General features: G+C 48.0%; 1 protein-coding gene across 5 annotated transcripts in view; it reads left to right on the top strand.

Annotated features, from left to right (window-relative positions):
• Positions 1–13430, top strand: part of RAD54L2 (RAD54 like 2) — an 88269-nt gene extending 74839 nt beyond the window's left edge. For 4 of the 5 annotated variants that reach the window (XM_057554996.1, XM_057554993.1, XM_057554995.1 and 1 more), the window contains 8 exons: positions 1289–1388; positions 2135–2340; positions 2768–2940; positions 3460–3656; positions 6098–6297; positions 7489–7578; positions 9942–10034; positions 11875–13430. In XM_057554996.1, the coding sequence (XP_057410979.1) occupies positions 1289–1388; positions 2135–2340; positions 2768–2940; positions 3460–3656; positions 6098–6297; positions 7489–7578; positions 9942–10034; positions 11875–12869 (2054 nt within the window). In that variant the 3' untranslated portion in view covers positions 12870–13430. The remainder of the gene's footprint in view (positions 1–1288; positions 1389–2134; positions 2341–2767; positions 2941–3459; positions 3657–6097; positions 6298–7488; positions 7579–9941; positions 10035–11874) is intronic. The other variant, XM_057554997.1, reaches the window with a different exon arrangement.
• The last annotated feature ends 7519 nt before the right edge of the window (positions 13431–20949 follow it).

The following is a 20949-nucleotide window of genomic DNA, read 5'->3' as shown; positions in this document are numbered from 1 at the left end:
AAGGAGACAAAAAAATCTTAACTTTTTAAAAGTATAAAGTACAAATATGTGTATAATGAGTAAACATATACAGTATATCTGTAGTGTTAAAATTTTATGGAGGGCATGGTGATTGGGAAAAAATGTGTAAAAAGCCTCCTTAATGGGGTGGTAATGAAAAAAAAAGTTGAGAAATAGTGACTTCAGGGACTTATTGACCAGATATTGACATTTGGGCCAGTTAATTCTTTGTTGTAGGGGGCTGTCCTGTGCATTGTAGGATGTTTAGCAGCATCTCTGTTCTCTACTCACTAGATGGCAGTAGCATCCACACAGTTAGAATAACCCAAACCGTCTCCAAACATTGCCAAATGTTCCCTGTGGGGTAGTAGGGTGGGGAAATCTTCTTGTTGAGAAGCCCTGGCCTAAAGGAAAGATTTAGAGAAATGGAGGTTCAGGGGGTGGTGATGAGACTCCAGCGCAGGAGCTAGCCTGGATCCTTGTGTTGACTATAGGCTTGCCCAATGAGTCAGTGCTGAGCTTTTTTGTGCTTGGAAATTGTGGGAACTCAAGTTGAAAGGTAGGTTGGGGTGTTGTTTGAGGGAGCCTCTAATACCAGGCAATTAAACTAATGCTTCCTACATTGGTAGTAATTCAGTTCTCCATGTAGTATTTCATACCCTTAGCTTTGCCCTTTTCTCTGCTTTACTATAGGTGGCAAATGTCGCCCCTCTTCCCTTATTCATGCTTCTTAACTGAAGCTTACCTTTTCTCTTTCTTTCGAGCTTCCCTCTTTTCACTCATATGTCCCATCCCACTGCTCCAGTTCTATTTTTTTTATGTCTCCTTAGAGCAACTTCTTAGCCTTAGGAGCTTGTTAACAATGTGGATTCCTGCGTGGTGGAGGAACATCATCCATATCAAAACACAAAACCCTTGGTCCTTTTGAAGTCACTAAGATTCACAGGACTGAGGCAGAGCAGTTACCTTAAGCCAGTGTTTACCAGGCTTCCTTAACTAGGGCGATTCTTTTGCACTCTGAAGTCTAGGAACCTTGGCCTTAGAATTGACCCAAGATACTACAGGGAAAAACACAGTTTATAGTCTTTGTTGCACATGTGAATCACTTGGGGGTATTTTAAAATTATAGATGCCTGGGTCTCATGGTAGATCCCCACGGAATGTCCAGGGTGTGGAATCTGAGCACTGTTGTGTGTGCTTGTTTTGTTTTAAACACGTTTGCCCATTGATTTTGCTGTGTACCCCTGCCCTCATCTGTCCATTTCTTGTGTGTTTCCTTCTGTCCTAGGGCTAGATGGTAGCACCCCTGCCTTTGAGAGGGAGCGGCTCATTAATCAGTTCAATGATCCCAGCAACCTCACCACCTGGCTGTTCCTTCTCTCCACAAGGTGAGTGGATCCTGAGAGGAGAGGTCAGAGGACTGCATTCAGGGCATTTGGCTACATGGGCAGGTACTGCAAAGGCTTGTCCAAGTTCTGTCGGAAGAGATCTCCTCAGGTTTGTGACTTGTTTTTGAGGTCAGAGAGGGGACCCCAGAAAGAAATTGTGTTAGAAGGGCAATTATGATAGTGTCATGAATTTCTCTGAGACCTTCATTCACAATGGTCATAATTAGCTTTTCTGTCAGGACGGTTCTGAGGCTTAGATGATGTGATGAATGTGAAAGTGCTTTAATAAGTAGAAAATGTAATATAACTATAAAAGGCTGATGGCATTATTTGTCTCATGCCAAGCGACTTGAAGGCTGTGCTGCCTTCTGCCATCAGAACGCCCTCGATAGGGTATGAACCAGTCATTCTCCTAAGCTGTTAGACTAAACACATCAGAAACATTGGTACGCAGACATTTCCCCTCACCCAGTGACATCACTCTGGGGCCAAGATGTGGGCCTTTACTCATCACAGAGGGATGGGAGAGTGGGTTTTCTTTCTGAGCTGGTAGGTACTTCCATGTTGGACTTTCAGGGCATACTTTTCAGTGCTTGAGGAATGCACTGTTCATTAGCAGAATCATTCAGTATATTCTGCTTAGGATAAAGAGCATGATATTGGGGTAGGAGTCACAGAGGGTGAAACCAATTTGAAAACTATCTTTAAAACTAAAGGTTCTGTGATTATTGGCTTGTGTTTTAAAGGGCTGGGTGCTTGGGCGTGAATTTGATTGGTGCCAACCGAGTGGTGGTGTTTGATGCTTCCTGGAACCCTTGCCATGATGCTCAGGCAGTATGTCGGGTATACCGTTACGGCCAGAAAAAGCCCTGTCACATCTATCGCCTTGTGGCTGATTTCACCCTCGAAAAGAAGATCTATGACCGTCAGATTTCCAAGCAGGGCATGTCAGGTGGGCCATCTTCCAGGCTCAGAAGAGGCACATTTATACAGACTACCATTCTAATTGTATCAAGGGTGGGAGGGGACCCCGGGGGGGCAGGATGTAGAAACACAGACAGGCTTTCAGTCATAGAAAGCTAGCAGTTCCTTCCATCTCATTCTGATTCAAATAATTGCTTAAGAGGGAATTTACCTCAAATTGTTGAAGATGGGTTTAATGATACGAGCTGAGCTGGTTATGCAGTTTTCTCTTAACATATTTCTGTTTCATGAGGGCCTCAGACCTGCTCTTTGACTTTCAGATATGGGGTGGCCTGAGGTGGTTTAGATATTAGTGACAATTATGCCACCCACAACCTTTCTTCCAATATTTGTAGCTGTGCTTTTGCAGTTTTCTTTGCTGTGAACTGACTTTCTCCATGTCTTCTCCCTTCTAGATCGGGTCGTGGATGATCTCAATCCAATGCTGAACTTTACTCGAAAGGAGGTGGAGAACCTACTGCACTTTGTTGAGAAGGAGCCAGCTCCCCAAGCATCCTTGAACATAAAGGGGATCAAGGAGCCCGTCTTGCAACTTGCCTGTCTGAAATACCCTCACCTCATCACCAAGGTAAGACCCTGGTTTGCATGTGTCCCAGTACTGCACTCTCCACTGAGGGAGGCTTGTCTGGCAAGCTTGTTTCCTTCATCCAAAGTTTTGTTTCACACAGACAACTTGAATTTAGCTGCTTCTTTTCCTTGCCGCAGACAGTCCCCCTCCCCTCTCCAAACCACCTATCCTATCCTAGTCTCATCCTAGGAGTGTGAGCTCAGTCATGAGAATAATTTGGCCATTGTGAGTTTTCCTAGCAGAAAGAGAGGGGGGAAAGTTCTGAAAATATAGTCTGGTAATTCTCTGAACTCTCCCATTCTTTTGATATGGAAGGCAGACTTAGGTTGTCTAAAGCTGGTGCTAGGTTAGAGTTGAGAATTTATGCTCCTGACAGGAAGACAGTAAACCCTCCTGTCTGTCTGAGAGCAGGCTCTTTGCTAAATACTGGAGACAGCCAGCCATTTCTTGGTTTCAAAGTAAGGCTTATTGTACGTCACAAAGACTGGTAATTAAATCAACATCCTCCTGTGTCCCCAGGAGCCTTTTGAGCATGAGTCATTGCTCCTTAACCGAAAGGATCACAAGCTGACCAAAGCTGAGAAAAAAGCAGCAAAGAAAAGCTATGAGGAAGACAAACGTACATCGGTCCCCTACACCCGCCCATCATATGCGCAGTATTACCCCGCCAGTGACCAGAGCCTGACCAGCATCCCTGCCTTCAGTCAGAGAAACTGGTGAGTCACTGAAAAGGGAGGAAGGTTTGCTGCTGGGCCAGGGCCAAGCCTTTCAACTGGTTCCTTTTTTAAATAAAGGGAGACCCTACAACTTGCTCTTTGGCTGCTATGAACTGAGAGGTTCTGCTCTTGGATGAGGTGCTGAAGCAGTTCAGCAGCCCTGGTGTTTTAAGCAGCTCTGGCTGGAAGAGTGAGCTGCTGGCCTTGTGACTCAGGAGAGTCCCTCTGGACTCCCGAGGAGATGCAGCTTCCCATAACACAAATGCCCAGCCCTCCCACACAGCTGCTTCCTATCTGCAGCACCTTGGTGCTAGCCCTCACTTAGCAGCGAAGTTCAAGAGTGAAGACCAGGTCTTCTATGGGTCTTGGATTGTAGTCAGGGAATTCTGCTGTTCCTAATGGAATTTCATTCTGTGTCTGCCTTATTCCTGAGCAAAAAATCTTTTTCTTGAGTACAGCTTCCAGAACTATTAAGAATAGGAAAAGCATGGAAGCCAATTGCTAGGCGGGAGAAAAGCTCTTTGTAGGAAATTATAGAATAGTATCTGTGGTTTTTTTTTCCTCATTACAAGACAAAGTGCCTCATAGCCTTTATCAGATCAGCTTCCTGATTGCCTGGTTTGCATTTTTACATTGTTTGATTATCTTGAATTAAAGATAATTATTTTGAGAGGGATAGATTTAAGAATTGTTTCTTTTGACTATTCCATGTTTTAAAAAAAAAAAACAAACTTGTCAAATGAGCTTCTAAAGGAACTGAAGCCATATAAGATTTTATGTAAGACTAAATTTTAGTGAGTAAATTTGCTACTTTTTATGTATAAGATGCTTTCAAGTAGAAAATTGCTATGTTTCAAAGCCTTCAAACTTTATTTCTGTGTCATTTTCCAAGATACTGTTGCCTGAGTATGTTCTCCTCTTGTCCTCCACCCCTTTTATCTCTTTTCTGGGCTTTTCCTTGTAATAGCAGGAATGGACTAAGTCTGAACCCAGTAGGAGAAAAGCCATATGGAGGGAAGATGTGACAAATGGGCTGGGCTGTGAGGAGATTTCAGCTCCTTTTCTGGCCCAACTCTGGCCCTGTGGGAGGCATCGGCCTCTCACAGCATTTGATGAGCCATCCTGTGATCCTGCTGATTCCTTATCCTGTCTGGGTACATGTGAGGAGGTCTTTCCGCCCCAATTCCTAGCCTTAGCCCCTGCAGAGTATGGGGCTTAGGCTAGATTCCTGTTACCCTTCTGACTTCTTATCCTGAGAAGAGTCCCATTGACATCTGAGCAGGGCCACCAGCTCCTGCATAGCCACCCTGGGCAGGCATTGTGGAAGTGGGTCCCAGATCCTGGTGAGCTTGCTGTGCTACCTGGCCTATCTGGGAATGATGGCATCCACAGGGCCCCAGGGGTTGCCCAAAGGCAACCTGAGAGCATTGTGACTGAGGAGACATGCAGACCTACTCCAACAGCAGTGGTGTGTTCTTTTATGTGCCAGTCTTCAGTCAGATGACGAAGAGCATACCAGTCCAAGAGGCTCTCTTTCTCAGAACTGAAGACCAAAGATGCAGACTTCAGAAAGCTTAGAGACAGGGGCTTAATTTCAAAAACCTTAAATAAGGAGTAGCTTTCTTAAGGTACCAACATCCAGTTGAAAGGAAGGTGAAAAGTGAGGAATGCATCATTGACCACAGGATAACATTTTGGCACTTTGGTAGTAAGAGATGCACAACCGGTGCTCAGGCTGGCCATGGCTATGTGCCATTTAGAAGCCCAACTTCTGTGCACGGCGTTTTGCCTGCTGCTGCTTTTGTGGTGGCTGTGACTATAGGGGCACTTTGGGGATTGGCCCTGGGAGAAGTCCATTGAAAAGTAATGCAGAGGAGAGAGGTGTCTGCATTACTTATTGAAACTTGAGGTTTCAGAGGGTAATGATGGTTAAAGCTGGATAGATGGTCTCAAGATCACCAGAACATGTGACATCACATGGCCCTATTTTCTTGGGTTAGTGGGAAAATTCCACCCATTTATTTTCAAATTAGTATGCACCGTGTTCTGAAGAACTTCTCCCCACTTAATGCCTCTTTGCCTCTACCTGATCCAAGGACGAATTCCTTCCAAGGACGAATTCCTAATGTATGTAGACAGTCCAAATTCTAGAGGAGCAGATGTCACCTCACATTTCCAAAAAGGCATTATTCCACTGACATCTGATTCTTATTAGACTCTGAGAGGCTTTATCCCTTGCTGTCTCTGTCTCCTCTCTGTCTCAGCCCTGCCTCTAGTCTCCTTTTGAATTTACCATACCCTGCAGGTTCTTTTGATCCTTTTCTCAGCAGCATCTGAGGCTGTAGAATGGGGAAGTCTGGAGAGGCTCAGCAGTCTTTGCAGAAAGGTAAGTAAGGGCTGTTCTGCCAAACTTCCTTAGTGTGCTTCTCTTTCTCTCCTAGGCAGCCAACATTGAAGAGTGATGAGAAGCCTGTGGCCAGTGTTCGCCCTGTACAGTCCACCCCGATCCCCATGATGCCACGGCATGTCCCACTGGGAGGTAGTGTAAGCTCTGCCTCCAGCACAAATCCAGCTATGAACTTCCCAATCAACTACCTGCAACGTGCGGGAGTCCTTGTGCAGAAGGTGGTCACCACAACAGGTTGGGAACTCCTGAGTTCTCTTCCAGGGTGCTGTCCCTTTTAAAATTGCTTTGTTCATTCAGGAAGTATTTATTAAACAATGTTTGCATTCTAGGCCATACTACATTGGCACTCTAGGTAAAAATAGAGAAGGCAGCAGTCCCTGATCTTGAAGAATTTGCATTCTAATGAAATGTCTTAAGAATAGCAACACGGAACTGGGTTTTCTTGAATGTGGTGGGTGGGATGGACTCTGAACACTGCAGAGATTGTGGAAATGTCACTGGACATAGGGTTGGTCTTCAGAGAGAGGTGTGAATGTGTTGAGTCCTGCCTGACTTGTAGGGTCAGGTGGGTATGAAGGACAGCTCTCAACCTCTTTAGTTAAAAGACCTAAATGTCGCTTGCTTCTTTCTTTGTAAGTTTAATGTAGATCGAGCATGATGGGCCAGTGGTAGGAGATGGGCAGCCCATCCGTCCCTGCAGTTGATTCTGTGGTTCAGGGTAATTGGGAAGGAAAGCATTTCATGATGCTGTTTTTCATCTTGTTATCTAGAAATATTCATAATACATTTTCATGAAAACATCTTAATTGGTTTTTTTGAGTATGAAAATAATAGCTGTTCATTGTAAAAAAAAAAAAATTTGAAACAAATTAAAAACAGAGTGGCTCTCAGGACTTCCCTGGTGGTCCAGTGGTTAAGACTCCGTGCTTCCACTGCAGGGGGTGTGGTTTCGATCCCTCGTCGGGGAACTAAGATCCCACTGCCCTGCGGCGCAGCCAAAAAAAAGAGAGAGCCTCTCATAATCCTATTTCTCTGCTGATTCTTGAAAATGCTCTTTCTCTTCATAGTGACAGGAGCAGCAGATACATGCAAATAGCTTAGGGAAGGAGAAACAAAAATAGAAATAACCATTTGAACTGAAACTTTTTCTAAACCAAAAACTCTATGATTTTTAAATTAAATCAAGGAAACTTGATCAGAAAGATGATCAGATTTCTAAAAAGTTTCTTGTTTTCACAGTATTCTTTGTTTAGACAGTTGTGAGAGGCCCTGCTGGTTTCACCTTCCTTGGTTCTGACCTCTGCTCCACTGAGATGCTTTAGGGAAACCATTGAGGAACAGGGGTGCATGTGGACTTTGCATTTTATTTCCCTCCTTCAGTCAGGCCCCATGTAATCTAAATCTGAGGTCTGTTGTCTCCACTAGATATTGTTATTCCTGGACTCAACAGCTCCACAGACGTACAGGCAAGAATTAATGCTGGTGAGAGCATCCACATCATCCGTGGGACAAAAGGTGAGAGCCTGACCAAAGGGCTTATTCCCTACCTTTGGTTGAGAGTGGTGGGCTGGCAAGCAAAATAAATACATATGGCTTGAGCTAGAGAGAAGATAGGAATCATCCTATAGGAGTGTAACATGTGGGGGAAACATGAGAAAATGACATTTCTAGGAGCTTAGCCGAGTTGGAGTGGGCTCAAAGGATATCTGTCAGTGGCTTAAAAGAAAGGAGTTAGGGTCCCTGCATTCCTATATTTTGCCATTGTTTTTATGGAGAATCTTGGAGTGGGTTTGGATACACACAGTGTTTTGTGTTGGTCTCAGCCTATCGATAGTATCGGCTAGGAATGCCTGGGGCACTCATCCAGTCCTGTAGTACTTGTGGCAAGCCCCCACATACACTTCCCCAGAGCCAGTGTTGTGGCTAGACCAGCCCTTGTTGTTCTTATTATGATTGCAAGATGTACCTCAGCAACAATCATCAGGGAACTTTGAAAAAACAAGGTTTACTACTCACAGGTCCTGTAGGGTACGTGGCACACTCCAGGGCCACACAGGAAGGTTGTGGGAAGAGAGAGAGAGAAAGAGATTGTGGACCTGGGTCTCTGTCTTTATTAGGGTCCAAGAGTGGGGTGGCTAAGGTTTCACAGGTTCACTCTTCATTGGTGAATTTATTTATTTATATTTTTGGCCACGCCGTGTGGCTTGTGGGATCTTAATTCCCCAACCAGGGATCAAACTTGTTCCCCCTGCAGTGGAAGCATAGAGTCCTAACCACTGAACCACCAGGGAAGTCCCTTTATTGGTGAATTTAAAACATAAGAATGGGAATTAGTGTGTGGGAAGGGAAGAGCGAGGTCACTCAAGGGTTAGTTACCTAGGTTACCTCAGGCTTTCTAAAAAGGAACTTTTCAAGGGAGGGAGCAGCCTGGTTCCTTACCTAGTAGTTTAGCTAGTAGCTGTGCCGTACAGCTGGCAGTTTGTTACCCAAGATGGATATCTTTGAAATGGATGTCTTAGCAATCAAAAGCTTAATGTCTAGCACTTACATTACACACAGGGAGACCAGAATCAGAGGGAATGAGCTGTGGAATGGGTTATAAGCCAACATGTTTATTGTTGTGCCATCTTACCTACTTGCTTAGAGTGGGGTGGACGTCTCTGATTAGGAAATGTAGTGGGTGGATGAATTAGTATACCTGGGTTGCATGACAGAATTTTCCAGTGTGGCCATTTGAAAAGTCCACTGCCTCTGGCCTCCTTATGGAGTTCTCCAGGTGAGATTGCTGGAGAAATCTGGGCTGGATGGTGTTAGGACACAGCTGAAGCCTATCTTTTATGTCAGCCTCTGCTGTGTGAGGCTCCCCAAGGGTCTTTGTTTAGTAAGGAGATTTTGCCCTAGCCTCTGTTGGGTTAAAGTACTTTTAGTCTCAGGGAAAAGATGCCATGAAATACATGACACCCAGAGAAGGTCATATGTAGCCCCCTTACTGGGTTCTTCCTGGCCTAGAGCAGGGGTATGCAAACTGTGGCCCACGGACCAAATCATGCCTGCTTCCTGTTACTGTACCTCTGAGCTAAGAATGGGTTTTACATTTTCAACCATTTTCAGTTGGTTGAAAAAAAAATCAAAAGTATAGTATTCTGTGACATGAAAGCCATATGAAATTCACATTTCAGTGTCCATAATTAAAGACCTTTGGAGCACAGCCATACCCAGCTGTCATGTTACAGCAGCAGAGTAGTTGCAACAGAGACCTTATGGCTCACAGGGCCAAAAATATTTACTAACTGAACCTTTAAGAAAAAGTTTTTTGACCTCTGGCCAAGAGGCAGCCCTACCAAGAGATAGATCAAATGACATGCTCAAGACCAAGGGAAGGTAGACTAGTGCCGTGTGGGAATAGAATGCCCATCTTGAATTATTCCTACCAAGGGAGGGGTGTTATTGAGGGAAAAAGGCTCCTTCCAGATCAAGAGGACCTGGGCCAGAACAGAAGGAGCCAATTTACTCTCTTTCACAGCACCCTATTTATTTCCTCCATTGCATTTAACCTTTCCTGATATTTTCTAGTATAATTGTCTATCTCCCCCTCTAGAGTTAAGCTCCGTGAGACAGGGCCCTTTTCTGTCTTGTGTACTTCAGTGTCTAGAACAGTGTCTGGTATATGGTAGTCATGCAGTCAGTGTTTGTGGAATAAGTGAGTAATATTGGGTCCACAGCTCAGTCATCCCACTCCTCATTTCAGGGATATTGAGAGAGGGTGTGACACCAGTTTTATAACTGTTTCTGAGCCCACAGTGCCTAGGCCTGGAGTTTCCCAGGGTTGGCTGTATTGCATGTCTGCTGCTAACAGTCTTCCTCATGTTTCTTCTTAGGGACATACATCCGTACCAGTGATGGGCGAATCTTTGCTGTCCGGGCGACTGGCAAACCAAAGGCCCCTGAAGATGGTCAGATGGCTGCCTCAGGTATAGTGGCTTCTACTTTCCATTGACCTACATGGCATTTTTTTTTTGGTTTGGTTTGTAATTAATTTATTTTTTGAATAGATAATGTGTACATGGTTCACAATTCAAAGGGTACAAAAAGGGGTAAAGTGAAAAGTAAGTTTTTCTTCCCTCATACTCCCAGCCATCCATTGCTCCTTCCTGGAGGTGCTACTCCTGGTTTGTTTTGTTTGTTTGTTTTATAGATTTATTTATTTTTTTATTTATTTTTGGCTGCGTTGGGTCTTTGTTTCTGCTCGCGGGCTTTCTCTAGTTGCAGCAAGCGGGAGCCACTCCTCGCCGCAGTGCGTGGGCCCCTCATTACAGTGGCCTCTCCCACTGCAGAGCACGGGCTCTAGGTGCGCAGGCCCCAGCAGTTGTGGCATGCAGGCTCAGCAGTTGTGGCCCTCGGGCTCCAGAGCACAGGCTCAGCAGTTGTGGCACATAGGCCTAGCTGCTCCGTGGCATGTGGAATCCTCCCAGACCAGGGCTCGAACCCGTGTCCCCTGCATTGGCAGGCGGATTCCCAACCACTGCGCCATGAGGGAAGTCCCTCCTGTTGTTGTTGTTTTTTTTTTTTTTTTAAGAGATATTCTATACATATACATGGTACAGGGATATGTATGTGCGCATGTGTGTATCTGTATATTAAAAAAATGTATATACGTATATAACTTTTCTTTGTATTTTTAAAACAAATGCTAACTGACTGTAATATACTGTTTGCTCTTTTCTTCATTCACTAGTGTATCTCAGTGCTTGTTCCTTATCCTTTCTTTAAATGTTCCTCAGTGAAGGTTTGCACAAGATGCAGTTAGATGGGTTTAATACAGTGCATTACCGAGTTCCCTGTCCCTGGACATTTAGATTGTTGTGCTCCACCATTACAGTACTGGTTCACAGTCATATGGGTGTATCTGTAGGAAAAATTCCTAGAAGTGGGATTGCCAGATCAAAGAGTATATGTGTGGCACATTAACAATGTTAGGAACTCTTGCAAAAGTCCCCTCTATGGGAGTGGTTCTCACTTATCCTCCCACCATGAGGTATGAGGGTATGAGAGCTAGATTGCTCTTGTTCCCAGCTTTTATCATGGATATTGAGAGACATGCAGACAAGTCGAAAGAACAGCACTGTGAGCACCCATGTATCCTGCAGCTAGATCCAATGACTTTTATCATTCTCATAAACTTTCTTCTCTCTCTTCCTTCCTATTATTTGAACTATTTGTAAGTTGAAGACATCATGTCATTTCATCCCTAAATATTTCAGCACACATTTGCTAAGATTGAGGACATACTCTCCTAGTCACAAAACCATTATCGCACTAAAAAAAGTTAACAATTCCATAATATTACCTACTATTCAGGCCATTTTCAGATTTCCCAGTTGCCCCATTCACTTTCATGGCCATGGATTTTGTTTTGTTTTTAACCAGGATGGACTGCTTTTTAAACTTCATTTTCCTCTTTTCGCCCATCCTGGTCACTGACCATCTTTGTCCCCAGAAGGAGTGTGACTAAAAGAATATCTTTCAGCATTTCATATCCTTTATTTCATAGGATTCACCTTGGTGGAGTTTTACAGGGAACTGGGGTACAGAGAAGTCACATGTCTTTGCATGGATAGACTTGTTTCCTAGATCAAAGGACTTCTTTCTTTGTGATTGGGAAAAATTGACTCGGTGATGTTGTTTGCACATCAAACTATTTGAATTTGGGGGACCACAGGACAGGATTTTTTTTTTTAATGGAATTTTGCCTTACACCCGCCTTCTGTCCCTGACCATTCTGGTTCTCAGTTACCTACATTTTGTCCCCAGGTTCCCAGGGGCCTTCTCTCGAGTCTACAAGCAACGGCAGACACAGTGCCTCATCACCCAAAGCCCCCGACCCTGAGGGGCTGGCCAGGCCTGTCTCTCCAGACAGCCCGGAGATCATCAGTGAGCTCCAGCAGTATGCAGATGTGGCTGCTGCCCGGGAATCCCGTCAGAGCTCCCCAAGCTCCAATGCTGCCCTGCCTGGCCCCCCAGCTCAACTTGTGGACAGCAGTGCTGTTCCTGGGACAGCTCTTGGGACTGAACCTAGACATGGGGGTCATTGCCTCAATAGTTCCCTCTTGGTGACCGGCCAGCCCTGTGGTGACAGGCACCCAGTGTTGGACTTAAGGGGCCACAAGCGAAAGTTGGCCACACCACCTGCTGCCCAGGAGTCAGCCCGCCGGCGGTCCAGGAAGGGCCATCTGCCAGCCCCCGTGCAGCCGTATGAACACGGGTATCCAGTTTCTGGCGGGTTTGCCATGCCACCCGTCTCCTTAAACCATAACCTCACCCCACCCTTCACCTCCCAGGCTGGGGAGAATTCCCTGTTTATGGGCAGTACCCCCTCCTACTACCAGCTGTCCAATTTGCTGGCAGATGCCCGCCTGGTGTTTCCAGTGACTACTGACCCTCTGGTGCCAGCAGGCCCCGTCAGTTCCTCTTCCACGGCTACCTCAGTCACTGCCAGCAACCCCTCCTTCATGCTCAACCCCTCTGTACCAGGGATACTACCCAGCTACTCACTCCCGTTCTCACAGCCACTCCTGTCCGAGCCGAGGATGTTTGCGCCTTTTCCTTCCCCTGTCTTGCCCAGCAACCTTTCACGGGGCATGTCTGTCTATCCAGGCTACATATCCCCACATGCAGGCTACCCAGCTGGCGGCCTTCTCCGGTCCCAGGTGCCTCCGTTTGACTCTCATGAGGTTGCTGAGGTGGGGTTCAGCTCCAATGATGATGAGGATAAGGACGATGATGTAATAGAGGTCACTGGGAAATAGCTGGGGAGCCCCTCTGCACCTCACTCGGGGCCCCAGCAGGTTGCCCACCAAGATGGAAGACAGCAATCTGGGCTTTCTGAGAATAGGGCACTTGGCAGGAGGGAAAAGGAAGAGGACAAAGAAGGTGGTTGACCATAGGTGGCAGGGCTCTGTTGCTGTTTAACAAAAGAGGCAAAAGTAATCCAACAGAGCAGCAATAGTGGGAAATCAGGGACCTAAAACAGGAATGGAGAGGCAGAGCAGTCTGCCTCTCTTCCTGCCTGCCTTGCTTATGCTGTCTGCTTGCTTGCTTGCCCATCTGAGGGTAGATGCTCACATCCCATTTCTGTCTTTGGGAACATTCTCTCCCGAGAGAGCTGCCTTACTGGGTGATTTAGCTTGGCCTGGAGAGGGGAGGGGAGGGAGGGAGGGTAAGAGAAGAAGGGTAGGCAGACTGAGATTCCACATGAAGTGGAATCCTTTTAGGGGGTGGGAAAGAAGCAGACCAGGTATGTGTGTGTGTGTGCCTGTGTGTGTGTGTTTATGTTTGTACTTACATGTATGTAACAGAGCAGGGGTAAAGGTGGGTGGGAAGGGAGGGAGGGAGGGACTAAGGGGGAAACTAAGAAATGAATTTATCTTTTGTAAAATGGAAATCAGAGTGTGGTGGTTCATGGCAACTATTAGTATGAACATCAGGGTGAGCCCAGGAGAAGAGCCATGGAAACCACAAGTTTCCTTCTACTTGGGTGAAGACAAGGCCCAGCTAACCCACGTCCCTGGTTATCAGAGCCAGACTTGTTTTAAAATTCGGGGGAAATTATTAGAGAAAATGGGCATTACCAATCTGTGTCTCTTTCCCCAGTGGCTGTCTCTGAGCAGATCTCCCTTTCTGGGGTGTGAGATTGTCTGTGTGCAGAGACTGGGAGGGAGAAGCATTGCAGTGTGTGAGTGGGAGGTCATGGAGTTGTGGCCAGAAAAAACATTCTTCACAAGGTTGGAACTGAGCCCCCAGCTGCCTGTTCTGGTGGCCTTTCCTTTCCTTTTCCTTCCCCATTAGAGAGCTCCATGTTAATTTATTTCTTATGGGCAATTATTTATTATTTGGACTTTTCATGTGTCTTGGTTCTTTTTTGGGGGGTGGGAGGGGAGGTTAGGGTAAGGAGGGTAGGAGATGGGAATGGAAATTTTAAGATATCTCAGACCCCATAGCTGCTGGTGAATAAATCCTGGGTAGATGGTGAATTGACCAAGGAAAGAAAGTTAGGCTTGACCAAGGTTTACACTAAACAACTATGTTTTCAGGAAATGGCCTCTCAGGAAGATCAGGGAATCCTGTGACTGGATAGTTAGTGATGGTGAGACTCATTCCACAGTGCTTGAAATTTAGGATCATGGAGTTTGCAATTGGGAAGTAAGTGACCCCAAATTTGGAGCTGTGTCCTCCTGGGATGACCTTAGGGGCAGGCTCTCTATGCTGACTAGTGAAGCTGTGTGTAGGTGGCTGCTGGGTTGAGGCAACAGACTGTTGATTTCCCATTGGGAAATGTCTTGGCTTCCTCAACCTATCGGATGATCATTGTGGGCCTGGTGTCTGCTACCTCCATCCTCTTTGAAGGAACATGGAGGAGCCCTTCCTCTGTAGGAGACTTAAATCGTCTTAAAAGAATACATCAGTCATTCTGGGTCTCTGCTGGGGGCGGGGGGGCATCTAGGCATTAAGCATAAACACTGGTTGTCTTCATATTGTCTTTTTTCCCCCTGCTGCTAAGACCTTGCTGGGCAGTTCTTTATGATGAACAAACGCTGTCTGGCTTTAGAGCTTTACCTCCTACCCATGGGTCCCTCCTCACTGGGCAGCTGCTGCACCTGCCTCTTCCAAGCCCTGGAGGCAGCTTAGCCAGCTCACCCCAAGTAGTAGCTGCTTGCTTCCACAACTCTTCTGACCAGCCTGTTTCCATTGTTGGGGAATCTTAGCACACTCTGGCATATTATCCACAGAGAAGAGACAAGGAGATGGCTGATGGGTGTGTGTGTGTGTGTGTGTGTGTGTGTGTGTGTGTGTGTGTGTGTGTGTGTGTGTGTGTGTGTGTGTGTGTGTGTGTGTGCACTGTTCAGTTACACCAAAAGTGGAACTTAGGGAGCTTGCTTTCTGTATTTTCATAAGCACCCTGTCAGACACTTAACTCTCCTACTCATAGAAGCCTTAGACCTACAATTTAGCTATGCAAATTATTTTAATAATTTAAAAACAGCAGTTCCAACCAGTGCTTTCTCTTTGAGATGCATCCCAAGAATGAATGATGAAGGGACTCAGTTGGAGTGGGCTCTCAGGTTGAGGCTGGTTAATGGGAGTAAGCTAGCCTGGATCTCTGATTTGCAGAGCGCACTCACAACCTGGGTTACAACTGATGCCTCTAAGGCTCCGGAGCACTGGGATCCCAGAAATTGTGTGTGTGTGTGTGTGTGTGTGTGTGTGTGTGTGTGTGTGGGGAAGGAGGGGTATTTCTGTGTTCACCTCTAGGAAATCACAGCAGCAAGCTCTGAGAATCCAGAAACTATCCCAGCAAGGAACCGAAACCAGTCACTGGAGGGATGGGCTTTTGAAGGTACCGGGAAGTGAATGGGTGTTCTGAGTGGCAGCATGTGCCTGCTCTCTACCCAGTGTTTCCATGGGCTGGGTCTTGCTTCAACTCAGGAGAGGCCATAGTTTTGGGAGGCTGACCTGGCTAGACAAGATTTTCTTTGATATGTGCAGCTTATATTGTGTAAGGGGGTAGGGCTGGGATCATGGGAAATTAAGAGTGCTACTGGTTCCATGGTTTGTTTCGTTTTTTTTTGTTTTGGTTTTTTTTTTTTAATTGAACCTGAAAATACTTCTCTGACTTTTCTGCCGTCTCTTTCTGTGTGCTGGTAGGCAAGCGTGCATGCACACCAAACGTAAGCATATGTGTGAGGGAAGCAGGAAATGTCTCAGAGCCCAAGAACCATGTTTTACAGTTTCTTTGATCAGAGACACTTGGTGGTGATGTCCACGCACCGTCCAGGCCTGAGTAAGGGAAGGATGGTGATAAGAGGGAGGGCAGAAGATCAGGTCTAGGTATCTTCCCTCACTACTGTCTTCCATAGAATGTTTTCAAGGGCCTTTCAAGCCCCATCTGTCTGGTTTAGCCTAAATCCTCAGCCTAGGGACTATAGTACAATTTAATAATTCAGGATTACCATTTGTAATAATGCTTGATTTCCTTTTCTCAGTATCTTTGTAGATAAAAATTCAACAGAGACAGATTAGCCATTTAAGTGAGAAAGTAAGTGAACCATGTTGGATCCAGATATTTTTCTTCAGATTAGATATCTGCAAAGTTTTCACCCCCTTGAGTTATGCTTCTTAAGCATCTATCTTAAGCATCTTTTGACTTAAGGATGTCTCTGGTCCTTGGAACTCTATTCCCTAGGAATTAGTGTGTGGAATCACTATATACTTGTGATTCACAACTAAATATGAAAATTTCCCACTCCAGGACCTGAAGCAAATCATTGGGGTAATATTTTGCTGATAGGTTGAAACACTCAACCAAACTTTAGCAGTCTGGGTAGGACTGTCACTCCCAAAGCACTCAGCAGAGCAAGGCTCTCTGCTTGTCTGTTCATGCCTGGCATTGCTCTGGAACTGAGTCCTCATCCCATGGGGAAGGCCTTCTGGGGCTTTACATTCCTTGTTCCTAGTGTTCCTGGCCATGACCCCCTTGTGCTTCCCAGTTCCCTGTGATTCCACAGAAGACCAGTCTCTCCTTTCTGAGCCATGGCCTCCTATGCACCCAGCTCAGTGACTCTTCCCCCATCAAAACTCCTGAGAGAAGAGCTCCTTCCCCCATTAGTTCCCCAAGAGACTTTCTGGCCCTCTGCTGACTGTTCCCAAGAAATCCGCACCTCAAGGTCTGCCTGAGAAGGCTATGCTCTCCATCAGTCACCTTCAGACTCTGTTTCCCTCCTACTGACTCTTCTCTGTTGTCCTGTGTATTCCACTGTGACCCCTTAATGTCTGTTCTGTGCCACTGGCTTGGCCCTAGGCCTTTTATGAATACCCGAGTCTTACGATGAACTTCCTGAGCAGGCAGTGTCCAACTTCTTTGCTCTTCAGGGACCTTAGTCTGCTCCTTTCCTCTCTCAGAGGTCTATTTGATATAGTAATCTAGTGCATTGGAGAGAGGTAGCTAGACAGGCTGCAGAGTCTGTAGGGCTGGGGGCTGGGAGTGATTTGGGTACTCTCTGTTACCACTACTGGGATAATATTCAGAAAAGAGGGGACCTCATACTGTGACCTGACCCAGGGCCCTCCCCTGGAAGAGAGCTCAGCCCAGGTTTGTGTGTGTGTGTGTGTGTGTGTGTGTGTGTGAGACAGAGTGTATGTGTGCACACGCATGCCCTTGTGCACGTGGGTGTAAACTGTTATCTGGTTGTGTTACTCAGGGTGGGCTGGGGACTCAACCAGAAGAATCCCCTCAGCCCGCCCAAGACTGTTTTTTTCCTGTACCCTCTCCAGAGGGGTCGGGGAAGGGGGTCCAGGTGGGTTGAGGGGGTCACAATGGATAACCACTAAGGCCACACTGCTGCCAGGAGGAGTGGGGTGGGGGAGAGATGAGGTGGCCCCAGGGACCTGGCACCTGGCTTTGGTTTTCCATCTTCTTTCTTCAGGACACCCCCTGAGGCCTGGGACCTGCGCCTGGCTTTGAGGAACATCTGTAGCTGGGTGTTCCAGCTGCTGGTGTGATCATGGGCTTCCCTCCTCTCTCAGCAGGGCAGGTGCTCCTGCCCCAGAGACTGGGCAACTGGCTGTTTCTATGACGTATTTATTTTTACTTGTGTTTCATGTCACTTTTTTAAAAAAGCAAACAGAACAATTGTAAGTATAACTGCCTATCAGTTTTCTTTATTTCTCTTTTTGTAAAATAAAATTTAAACTGAAGAAGGCAGTGTTGTTTGATCAGGGAATTGTCTGAACAGCTGTTTGGCTGGGTGGTGGTGAAAGGGATATAACTTAGAGCATAGTGGATGCTGAGATGGCACCTGTGAAGGTGGGGGGTGGGAACAGAGGGCAGACTGCTAGCAGGCTCTTTTTATGCAGTGGGGTTCATTAGGCATTTTCTGCCTTTGCTCACCTGAAGAGGACCGCATTTCCTGGCTCTAGAGGAAACAGCGAAGCTGACTCAGAGTGGCTTGAGGCTAGCTGGTCCCTCAGTCATGGCAAGTCCTGCAGGGGCAGCCCTAACTAGGCTGTGAGTGGCCAGGGATTGGGCACAGCATCAGTGCCTTCAGAGGGGGGGAGATGGCTGGTGGCAGGGTTTGCAGAGCATCTTACATTGCATGTGTGTTCTCCATTTGGCATCTGAATTAGAGGATCTAACCACTCCCTAAGAGAACTAACAAGGGCTTTGGAGCATGAAGAGGTAGGGAAGGAGGGGATGGTCTATGCTTTAGTTTCCCAAGTTTGGGGAAACATTCTCTGGAATTTACTAAGCGAGAGTTAAAGCGCTTCTGTAGGAATTCTTTGGACAGAGGAAGGCAGGAGGAGACAAAGGCCAAGTCTGGGCTCATGAGAGGAGAATATGTGCTATTGGGAGATAGGACTGGGAGTGGAGCATGGGTGAGGCAGATGGCTAGGTGATCAGCTCTGCTCAGACTTGCTGCAAGGGGTAGTGGAAAGTGCCTGGGCTACTGCCTCCTGGTGGCTAGTGGAGGCCTTGCAGGGATGCGGGGGAGGACAGGGCTTGCTTTGTTAGGAGCAGCCTGCAATGAAGCCTGGGAGGCTGATGGCCTGCAGCCCCAGTCACAGGCCAACTCTACTTTCACCACAGAGGTGCTGAAGCTCCTAAGGCACACCCTGAACTCTGACATGGGGCTCTGGAGTTCCCCAACCAAGCTAAAGGAAGTGAGCAGACAGGACAAGTTATGAAAGGGCAGCTCCAGACAACAGTTTCGTGGGAGAAGCTCATAGCTTCTGAGAAGCAGAACTGACCATACAGAGGCTGTCTGTCTCTTGAGGGTACTGGCCCTTCCTCATCTCACAGGAAATGCTTCCAAGTGTATAGTCCTCTTGCCTGGGGCACCCAAAGGGTTTGATCTTGTGCCTGATGTTCATCAGCAAAACAACTGCCACGACCCTGCCAGCCCAGCCCTGAGTGCCTCTGAGGAGTCAGCTACCCATTCCGCTAGTTGGCTCAGAGCCCTGTGGGTGAGGTTCAGTCTTCCCTGCCTGTGGGCAGAACAAATGTGAAGCAGAAGGAAAGGAAACCGGCTACAAGTGCCTCTGTGTGTCCAGTCTACCCTTTGCTAGTACAGTAATGGGATCCACAAAAAGATGATTCACCTCCCAAACATCAATCCTCTATGTGAAGGGCACCAAAGTAGCTCTTGGCCCCGCCTGTCTTGTAGCCAATCTTACGAGCATAGTTGTCATCTCCCGCATCCCCTCCACTGCAAGACTGGGCCTCTCAAGAGGGCGAAGTTTTATCTTTGGGGCCCGAGAAGAGTGCTTTGCTGTTTCTAGATCCTCAGAAATACGAGCTGAAGATTGAACCTGTCTTCAACGAACTTACAGTTGACTTGCAGGGTTATCTAGAATACTTAAGCTAGAAGGGCAGACCTGCCTCCCACAGCCGCGTCTAGGGTACTGAGGGAGGAGCCTGGAAGGGGGGCGTTTCCCCGGTGAGCTCCAGGAGGGCGGGGCCTTGGTTTTGTTCACTTGGTATCCGCAGCCCCTAGAACTGTACTAGCAGGGAGCGGTACTCAATAAATGTTGGATGGATGAATGATCACCCCTGTGCTCCGTTTGAGGGGGGGGGGGAAGGGGGAGGTAAGGGTGGAGTGTTGGAGGTAGGAAGCTGATATTTGCGCTGTCCGGAGATTGGATCCTGCTTCTTCCCTGAGCCTCAGCTGTAAAACGGGAGCAAGTGGCCCTGCCTTGCCCGGTTCCCAGGTCTGTCGCGAAGCCTCAGTGAGAGAAAGTAGCAGTAACTAGGGTGGTACAAATGCCAGACTTTTACTGCCGTGCTGCACTTCCCAAGCCTCTTCAAACGATCCTTTCCGGTGCCGCCTTCCGGGACCCCACACTGCCTCTCTACTTCCCCTCATGTCTGGGGTGCTCTCGACAACCCAGAAGTTAAGAGGTTGTTCCTAAATCACTGTCTGCAACCCAGTAGTTTGTGGGAGGCACGAAGGTACGGGACGGGCTCGGCCCCTGACAGGCTCGGCCCCTGACAGGCTCACGTTTGTTGCCCTGGATACGGGGCGGGGCAGGCTTCTGCCCATCGGGTCCCGCGCGCACGCGCCCACGGCCACGGCCACGTCCTGCCGCGAGAGGGGGCGGAGCGAGCGTGCGCGGCGGGCGCGCGCAGGCTCCGCGGCTCAGCCCTTAACCGCGTGCGCTGACCGGCGTCCGCGGCGGGCGGCAGCTGAGGTGAGGGCCGGGGCGGGGAGGTGTTCACGCCGGGGCGGCTCCACGCGCGCCGAGGGCCTGGGACCTCAGTCCGCCCGGGCGCAACCTCAGGGCCCCCCGCGTCCCCACAGTGACCCCCCACGGCCCAGCCGCTCTTTGCATCTCGTCTCGCCCACAGCTCGCCCCGGCCGGTCCAAGGGCCCGAACGCGACCTTGGACCAGCCTACCATCCCGGATCACCCTCTGCCTCGGCCACGAGTGCAGGGCACGCCCGGAGGCAAGGGAGCCGGGGCGGGCGAGGGGGTGGGGAGCTCGAAGACTGAGGCCAGAACTGTACTTTAACTCCGCCCCCGTCTCCTGAGGCCGCGCCTCGAAGCGTTGGCTGCAAACTTTTAACTTCCTTTAAGTTGCAGAGGTGCCTGGGACCCCGTGAGGTCGTGGCTGAAAAGAAAAGGGCTGGGTAAATAAGCGAGGCGAGGGTGAGCAGGGGCTGGAAGCCCAGAGTGGAGGTAGCGTTCCGTCCTTCCCGCGCAGGCCCCTCAGACTCCACGTCTTCCCGCGTCCCCCGAGTGCCAAAGTTTTGCCTGCAGCGGGCCCTTTAAGGGCGAGGCCGGCCGCCGCGGCGCACGTGAGCAGCCTCGGGAAGCCGGCGCGGGGCAGCCCGCC

The sequence above is a fragment of the Balaenoptera acutorostrata genome, chromosome 10, assembly GCF_949987535.1.
Source record: "Balaenoptera acutorostrata chromosome 10, mBalAcu1.1, whole genome shotgun sequence".
NCBI lineage: Eukaryota > Metazoa > Chordata > Mammalia > Artiodactyla > Balaenopteridae > Balaenoptera > Balaenoptera acutorostrata.
The sequence above is the reverse complement of the archived record's forward strand: the minus strand, read 5'-3'. Positions and strand labels throughout refer to the sequence as shown.